Below are 9,557 nucleotides of genomic sequence, written 5' to 3'. Positions count from 1 at the left end.
TTTAACTTAAATTACTAATAGTTTTTTAACTAGCTAAAAAAAGCCTTTACTAAAGCTTTAATACTCTACTACTTTAACTTTAAACTACTAATACTTATAGAAGCTAATGCTTTAGACTATGTAGTAGCAGAAGTTCTTTTCTAGACTAAGCTAGATAAGACTATTAGGCCTATTATATACTTCTTAAAAAAATAAGCTCTATAGAAGGTAATTATAAGATCTATAATAAAAAATTACTTACTATAGTACACTACTTTAAATAATAGCAACCTAAACTAGAAGGTGCAGTGCATCTAATATAGGTTCTATCTAACTATAAGAACTTATAGTACTTTATAACTATAAAATAACTTAGCTACTAATAAGCCTGTTAGTTTAAATACTTATTTTATTTTAATTTTAAGATTACTTATTATTCTAGTTAAGATAAAGGGAAACTAGATGCTTTTATAAAGCAATTCTAAGACATTCTTATTTAAAAAAAAGTGTAAAAGGCTTAACACTAAACTTTACTTTAACTTAAGCTATTTTTAGACTTTAACTTAAATAAAATAAATTAGATAATTAATTAAATTATTACTAATAAGTATTTAAATAATAAATTTATTTAAAAAACCTTAGACCTGCTCTAAAACAGCGCTAGTTAGTTAAAGAAAATAACACTAGCTAACTATAAAAACTAAAATAGTAAGCTATATTACTATAACTAACTTATAATTTTTAATTTTAATAAACTAAGAATTAAACTACTCTAAATTATACATAACTTACTTGTTAAAGGACACTTAGGTAAAGAAAAGACTCTTAACCTACTATAGAGAGAGTACTACTAGCCCCGCATGTTCTATACTGTACGCTAATACATATTATGTTGCTATACTTGCTGTAAAGTAAAAGCTTCTTAAAAAAGGTATAATAGCCTACTTAAACTACTCTTAATCTTTAAATAAGCTTAAAAAACATATTAATTAACTTTATTATAAACCTACTTTTATTTAAAGGGTATATAAATATTATAGTAGTTGTTAATTACTTAACTAAGTATTAACACTTAATACTATATTCCTTTATAACTGCCCCTAATATAGCCTAGTTATTCTACTAATATGTATAAGTTTACTATAGCCTGCCTAACATAATTATATTAGATAGAGGTACACAGTTTGTCTTAGCCTTCTAGAACAAACTCTATAAATAGCTCTAAATTATCCTCTATCTATCTACAGCTTTTTACCTAGAGACTAATAGCTAGACTAAGAACATAAACACTATAATAAAATAAGTCCTATAAGTGTACATAAACTACTAGTAAAATAACTAGGTAAAATAGTTAGCTATAGCATAGTTTAAAGCTAATAACATAATATCTAAATTAACATAAGTATTCTTATTCTTAGTAAACTATAGATACTACTTTTAAATACCTCTTAACTAACTTATTAATCTATATAAGTAATAGACATAAATAGACTTATTAATAAAATTTAAAATATATCTAAATATGTTTATAAAAAGCTTACATAGGCTTAAGCTTTTTAATAAAAGTATGTAAACTAATTCTAAACCTCTACCCCTGTGTATGCAGCTAGTAAGAAAGTCTAGCTAAACACTAGAAATATCTAAATAAACTAATAATTAAAGAAACTTAATTAAAAGAACTTTAGCCTTTTTATAGTAGCCTATATAGTTTTATTACATACTTACTAATTAATCCTACCTAACAGCATAAAGATACACCCTGTGTTCTATGTATTATTACTGCGCTAAGTAGCCCTTAAATCTAACTATCTACCTAGATAGCTAAACCTGCTACTTAAACCTATTATTATAAATAATAAACTAAAATATGTTATAAAAGACATTAAATAGATTTAGTTTAATAAAAAAAAACATATCTATAAATACTTTATAAAATAAACTAGATATAATAAACTATTATAACAACCTGCAGAAGCCTTATAAAAAAACTTTATAGTAACCTAATTCTATGCTTAATACTTATCTAAACTAAACTTATACTCTAATAAAGACAACCTAATGCTAGAACTACTAATGTAAAGGATTCTTTTCCTAATAAGAAGGGGGTACTGTTACAGTATCCTCCCTAGATCCTAGATATAACTATATTAGACGCGTACTAAAGTATTATTAGTGCACGTCTAACATAAACATAACATAACATAGACATAAACTTAAGCATAAACTGCTTTAACACTAACTAAACTTAAAATAGGCTTAATTTATACTTAAAGCGCTTAGACTTTTAAGCTAAGTATTTAATTACTAATTTTCTTCTAAACCTTCCTGTTCCTCACACAACGTCTTGTACCTACTATAATACCTTACATAGTAATTAAACTAGACCTCTGTGAAGCTCTATAACCTTACTTGTGCACAATTGTGACAATAATTATGTCTTATCTAAGTCCTCTCTATTAAGCCTATCCCTATACTGCTTCTAGGCAGCCTTTAGTTCTCTCTTAAAAAAAGCAGCCTTCTCCTTTAGCTTAAAGAGGGTTCCTAGCTTAAAGTAGTTATATTTATTATAGTACTTCTCTTATTACTTTTCTATTATTATGCCTAGGTTTTTAAGTGTATTAAGATTTTAGTTATTTTTTTACTAATATGTAACTTATCTGCTTAAGCATATCTACTATGTAAGTAGAGGTTAAGGGCTAAGCCTTCTACTACTTAAAAAAGCGCTTAAGAATGTTAGTATAGTTATAATTAGGCATCTTAAAAAGACTTAAAGGCTGCCTAGCACATAAAGCAGGCTAAGAGAAGCAAGAAGGTTAAAAAGATGTTAGTAATAGTAGTAATAATTAATGCATGCTACGCAGTAGTTAGAGCGTCTCTAGCTTAATTAGCTAGGTAATTAGCAATAAAGCAACGCTAGCAGATAGAAAAGGAGATTATGCTTGCTTTTTTTGCTATTTTACCTTTAGTTTCTGCTTTCTTTGCTTATAAAAGGATATAATAACTTGTTTAGATAGTTTATTATAAGTTACTTTTAGTAAAGTAGCCTACATGTTAGCTATCTATTATTATAAGTTATTACTATTTAGAGGGTAGTGCATATTAATGTAATTCTTATTACCCTGCACCTAGTAGTAAGTCTTATTACTTTTATTCTTATAAAAAGAATTATAACAGAGCTATCTGTTAGTTAAGGTAATTTAATAAGTTATACTAATCTCCTGCTAGGCTAAATGCTTATTAAGGCTATTAAGCTAGCGTTAGGTAACAGATAACATTAATTTTTTAGCTCTAGCTTAGAACAACAGTATTACTATAGCAATAAAAGGCTTTACTGCTTTAGTTATAACTATCTTAATGTTTATAAACTACCTTTTCTTTGTTCTACAGTAAAAATAGTAGTTCTTAGAATAATCCTTTAACATCTTTACTAGAGACTTTATATTAGCTTTACTAGAGATTTTTATTACTACTGCATTAGCAGCAGCTTTACTACTATACGTAGCTTTACTAGTTACTATAGTTGCTTTATAAACACTAGGACTAGCTACTTAGGCGTTCTAGAGTGTCCTTTCCTTCTACTATTAAAGCTGTAGCTAAAGAGTAGCAGTATTACTTTCTTTAGTAGAGAGATAATAGGCATAAAAGCTAGGTAACATCTCCTTAATACAGCCCCTTAAAATGTACGCCTGCTATTAAGCTGTATACTTTAGTGCTAGTAGATCCCTAGCGTTTTCCTGTACCTAGTTATTTATTAACAATAAACGCGACCTCTATAACGCCTCTGTGTTATTAGGTTGTTGTATCTCTACTGTAACCTCTCCCTGTGTGACCTCTACTAATAGTATAATAAGATTGTTTATAGCTAACTTAGCTAGCTCTTTATCCTCTAATTTAATAAGGTCCTTATTAACCTTAGCTAGCTGCAAAAAATAGATAAATTATAAGAGTTAAAGAGACTAAAAGGGCTAAGCTAATAAGAGGACCTTTTTAAGAGCAGCAGCAGCTATTAACTAGAAAGAAGGATGTTTTTAGACTAATTAGCTAGCAGCAGCAGTAAGGGAGTGTTTTTAACTATTATAAAAGGACTAGCTTATCTTAGTAGGCTGTTGTTAATTACCTAATTAGGAAGAAGCTGCAGCGTTAAAATTAAATAATAAAGGATTTTTTAGGCTTTTCTAGAGCTCTAGATGCGTGTTTGGGGGTCAGGGAAAGGCCTGCAGTACTAATTTGGGTGGGGGGGATTTTTCCGAGTCCCCTGAGCTCATAAGCGAGTGCTCAGGCCATGGGACAGACTTTTTGGAATGACTGTATGTGCAGTTACCTGAATCTCTATGAGATTTGTGAGGCAAAAGTGGTTACTTGGCATTGCCAAGAATCCAGCAAATTTCGCACACGACAATGGATAATCTCGGACTTGTACAGAGTCTGGCCAGATCCAGCGCAACCACGCTATATACGCTCGGGCCATCAACCCCGACCTCAGGATGCCAAGCCTGTTCGTCTACCAGCTGATTTGTATCAATTTTAAACAGCAATTCATCGCGATATTCTATCCAGAGCTTTTTTAAGGTTATTATACAATATAGAGGATCTATATTCTTAATTTTTTTAAGGGTCGCAGCAGATGTGATGACGTAGGAGGTTCCAGTACAATGTGATGTGGCGATCCTCATCAAATGCCAGCCTCTATCACTTCAGACCTCCCCTATCTCTCTTATTACATAACTAATTCCTGTTTTTAAAGCTGTACATCCCTTTTTTAATGCTAGAGATAATATTACTGTTGTTATTAAGGTTAAGAGCTTGTAGTTAACGTCACGCTAGTTAGTAAGAAAATTAGATATAAAATAACCTGTGAGAGCACTGTGAAGCAGGAAGCGTGAAGCGCAGAAGGGGGTACAGGATAGTATTAATAGACGAATCCTTGAGGAGACTCAGGGGTTTGTAAGAGGATATATATATATATGTGCTGGGGCACGTGACGGGACGTCATGTGCCCAAGGCTGGGCTGAGGGCTCTCTAGGGAGAGTCCAAGGCATGTCTAAGCTGACTGTGACATAGCCCCCCTCCTTCTGCAGGTCGTCCTTAATCCTGCAATTAGATAGGTAGGATATTATGGTAACTTAGACTAGCCCCAGGCGGACCTGCAGTAGGGACTGTACAGGTTACGCCTAAGTAGTACTTATTACTAGTAACTAAACTCTAGAAAACCTTAGTAAGAGAAAACTATATCTAAAAAAGTATAACTAAGAGATTTAAAACATTATTACTAACACTATAGCTGCTAATATAAGGCGTTCTTGTCTTATTAAGTTAAGCCTAATAAGCCTGCAGAGGCTAAGTAAAGTAAATAGTTTATAATTAAAAAGCCTACTTCTATAAAAGTAACTTAAAATTATAACTTTTCTTCTTTACTATTTAGTTAAGGTCTGCTTTTAAAAGTTCTAAGGTTTTAGTTTTAGTACTTATAGGTACTACAAGGCATCTGTAGATGCACTACTTCTGTGTAGGTAGTTCTCTTAAATGCAGCAGTTAATTACTAGGTCTTTCTTATTAAAAAAATAGTTATTAGTAAGCTTATAACATTATAATTTTGTTTAAAATAGCTTAAAGTCTTAATGTATTACTAGAATAGTTCTAGAGTTAGTGCTATAAAGCTTTTAAGACTAAATTTATAGCTGCTCTAGTCTAGAGTTGCAAGTGCTAAATAAAAAGGTGTAGTGCTATATAAGTAAGTTATTTTACTAGTTCCTTTAAGTACTAATAAATTAGTGCTTTAAAGATATCTCTATGTGTAAAATGCTTAAAAATAATGCTTTTAATGCGTTACTATTTACTAGAAGTAGTTACTCTTTTAGTTAGTTAAGTATAAGCATAAGTAACAGTTTTTTTAAGCTGTTTATGTGTTTCTTTATCTCTCTAACATTCTATACTAAGCAGGTTGTAAGCAGTAAGGCTCTAAAGTAACTTTAGACTTTACATAAAGTAAAAAAAGTAAGTATAGGTTTAAGTATAAAACACTATTTTTACTACTTTTAAACTTTTTTTTTTTACTTTTACTTTAGCTTTTTTTTAACTAGTCTTTTTAGCTATAACTTTTTTTTTTTTACTATGCCTATTCTATTTTTTACTTAGTGCTTTAAAAAAAATTTTTTACGCATGTCTATAAGCTTTTGCCTTACTTAGAGCCTTAGCTGCTACTTATCTAAAAATAGTGCTATAGCTGTGTTGCTGCGCTGTTGTCTAAAAAAAGTAGTAAAAAGCCCTTAGCTTTTAATCTTTACATAGCTATAAACACTAGTGTGTGCATAAAAAGCACACTATTTAGTGTTTACAAAGGCTGTGTTAATAAAAAAGTAGGTAGCTATATAAAAGTAAGTCTTTTTAAAGCTCTTTAAGTTTATGCTAACTGTGTACAGCTTAACCTTTACTTCTACTACACTAGAAATATCCTTTAGTACTATATTAACTAAGCTTTTAACTATAATAAATGTGCTATTAAGGCTATAGGTAACCTAAGTTAAGAACTTAACTTAGACACTAAGGCTTAGCTTTACTATTAGAAGAATGTCCTTCTATACGCCTTAGCTCTTAAAGAGTATATTAATGTATACTTCTAGTAGCTAAAGCGTAAGACTAAGGGCTTTACGCTAGTAAAGTATGCCTAGTAGTGTTAGGTTTCCTAAAAACACAACTATAAGCAGCATAAAGTATATTTTAGTATTATAAGTTATTTAGATTATAGCTAACTTTACTTTAAAGTAGTTTTAGTAGTGTTAGTAAAAACTATCTAAATAATACTATTATTTAGTTTAAGTCTAAAGTAATTTTTCTTAAAGACAGCTACGCAACTAACTAGAAGAAACAGTAGTACTACTATAGGCTAAATATACCTACTGCTAAGAAGGTAAGCTTACTAGTTATAAATTAGTAGTCTAGTACAGCATAAATAGATTAAGAGCGCATAAAACTTTTATTCTACTAAAAAAGTAGCTAGCAATGTTTTTAGAAATCTTTAGGATGTTTCTGTTATATATATAGATAATACCTAGTCTAGACTTCACCTAGGACCTCTCTAGGTCTAGTAGGGCCCTAGACAGTACCTTTAATACAGACATTTATACCCTACTCTAGGTTATAACTTTATAAGCTGCATAAAGTTAAAATTTTATAGTAAGAAGTATAAGTTATTACTTTATCTTTATATGCTAACTTTTTTTAGTAATTTTTATGTTGTAGAGTTTAGATTACATTAGGTTTTACTGCAAGTGCTAAAGTTAGTGCAGTTGTCCCCTAAAGGGTACCTGCAGGTGTAGCGTTTAGCTATTACTTTTATTATAATGTATTATGTAAGGTAAGCTAATAATCTTAAAAAACTTTCTTATAGTTATTAAAGTGTTTTTTAGGTTTTTAAGTAGAGTCTTTAAAAAGCTACTTAAGCTACTTTATAAAAAACTATTATCTTACCTTTAAATCTTTATGTTTAAGAATTCTTTTAACTTTATAGCAGTCTCTACTATCTATCTCTAGAACGTGTACAGGCCTAGGCTAGAAAGGCTTTTCTTAAAAAGGCTTATTCTATTACTCTAGTAGTAAAACATAGAAGATAAAATAAATCTTTTACATTAATTATAGTAAGTTTAGCTAGTATGCTAGCTTCTTAATTTTCTTAAGTACTTTAAAAGGTTTTAAGTATGTTGTATTAAGCTTCTTTAATAGATACTATGTTTTAATATGCTTTAACCTTAAAATAACTTAATCTCCTACACTAAAGTGCTTTTTTAAATGCTTAGTGTTATACTATTTAACCTAGTGCTGCTGCACCTGCTTAAAGCATAAGTGTGCAGCTTCCTATTACTTATTTTATCTTAAGAGATAAGTAACTACTTAGTTCTATAAGGCTAGTGCCTTTCTAGACTTATTCTATACTTAGAGTAAGCGCCTAAGCTAATAATTATCCTTAACCCTATTAAAGCCCTTTAAGGTGACCCTGTACGCTACGCGTATTAGGCATTTACTGTAGAAGGAGTGTTTCTTAGAGTTGTAAGCATACTCTATGTATAGTAGCAGCTTGCACTAATTATTATACTAGTAGTTTAAGTATAACTATAAAAATAACTTTAATTTTTTATTTTAACACTTAGTTTACTTATTAGTTTAAAGATAAAAAGCTATACTAAGCTAGTAGTTAATCTTTAAGTAGAAGTAGATGTTTAACTAAAACTAACTAATAAAAATTAAACTATAATTAAAAATAAGAGTATCTAGTAGTCTTATCTTTATAAAGAATTACTTTTTTAGAAGGGTAGCTAGTTTTCTTACTATAATAGTCTTAGTAACAGAAAAGTACTAGACATACTTTAAAAAGTAGTTAACAAGTACTAGAATTAAGTTATAAGTGCTACTTATAAAGTCTCTTAACTTTAGCAAGTTAGTAATAAAGTCTAGTAAGTAGTGCCTTTATAAAAAAGTAAGTAGAGGTAAAAGTTTTAGTAACTTTTAAAGCTTATGCTGCTAAATCTTATTTAGCTAGCATAGTGTGCACCTTATAACATACTTGTAAACATTACAGTAAAGGTACAGCTAGTAGTATTTCCTTTTAAAAAGGTCTATAGTCTTTTTAACACTATAATACTTTTTTATAAAGTTGTTGTAGTTCTTTGTTAAGATATTTTAACATAAGGCTTTATTATCTAAAATTTACACTCTTCTATTCCTACGCAGGACACTTATAGAGTTATGCTTCTAAAATAGGGTGCTTTTTTTTACTTTACCTACTTTCCTTTCTATTAAAAGCGCATTTAACTAATAGGCTTTATTAGTTTTTTGTACTTACTTAATATACTTAAAAAGACGTTTTAGAACTTTTAAAGCATAGGCGTTTTTATTTTACATAGCTGTAATAGTAAGATAGTTTAGTAATAACATTTTATAGATATAAAAGTAATAAAAAAACTCCTCTATAACATCTTAGGTCTGTTATTGCATTATAGGTTCTCTATAAAGAACCTACAGCGCTTTAGAATTAACTGCCTTGTAACTGCTATAGTCTATAGGAATAATAGGTTAGGTTAATAAAAGTGTACCTTTAATAATTAACATTATATTAGGTAAATTTAGGGATTCCCTAGGTATAGTATAGCACCTTGCTAGGTTACTGTTAGAAGAAGTTATACTACATGCTGCCTAACTAGCATAATAAGCTGTAGATGTTTAAATTATCTACACCTAAAGCTTTTACTATAAAGTTAGAAGCATTATGTTTTATAGTAATTTTGCTTCTTTTAAAAAAACCTTTTTTATATAATTAGGTTTTTTAAATAGTCTGTTAGCTAGGTTTTTTAGACCTAGCTTATATTTAATCTTAAAATTAAACTGCGCTAGCTCTTCTGCCTAGTAGGCTTACTTAAGGGAGAGCTTTTTTATTATTATAAAATAGTGTAGATTATTATAATTAAAAAGTACTTAGATTATGCTTAAAGTGTACTCTAAGTAGTGCTTTTAATGTTTAAAGCTCTTTATAATTACGCACAACTTCTTGTTGTGCATATGCTAATAAAGTTATAAGCTGCTTAACT

At 29.4% G+C, this 9,557-nt stretch overlaps 1 protein-coding gene across 1 annotated transcript; it reads right to left on the bottom strand.

Moving 5' to 3' along the window:
* Positions 1 to 4,181: 4,181 nt before the first annotated feature.
* BDR25DRAFT_354278 (uncharacterized protein) lies at positions 4,182 to 5,018 on the bottom strand (the record flags this gene model as incomplete). Its single annotated transcript, XM_033695283.1, has 5 exons — positions 4,182 to 4,308; positions 4,339 to 4,528; positions 4,614 to 4,663; positions 4,844 to 4,912; positions 4,963 to 5,018. 5 exons carry the CDS (start codon positions 5,016 to 5,018, stop codon positions 4,182 to 4,184), a joined length of 492 nt encoding a protein of 163 aa, XP_033548626.1.
* Between the last annotated feature and the right edge of the window lie 4,539 nt (positions 5,019 to 9,557).

This window comes from Lindgomyces ingoldianus (genome assembly GCF_010093535.1).
Source record: "Lindgomyces ingoldianus strain ATCC 200398 unplaced genomic scaffold BDR25scaffold_13, whole genome shotgun sequence".
NCBI lineage: Eukaryota > Fungi > Ascomycota > Dothideomycetes > Pleosporales > Lindgomycetaceae > Lindgomyces > Lindgomyces ingoldianus.
This window is presented reverse-complemented; position numbering and strand designations above follow the sequence as displayed.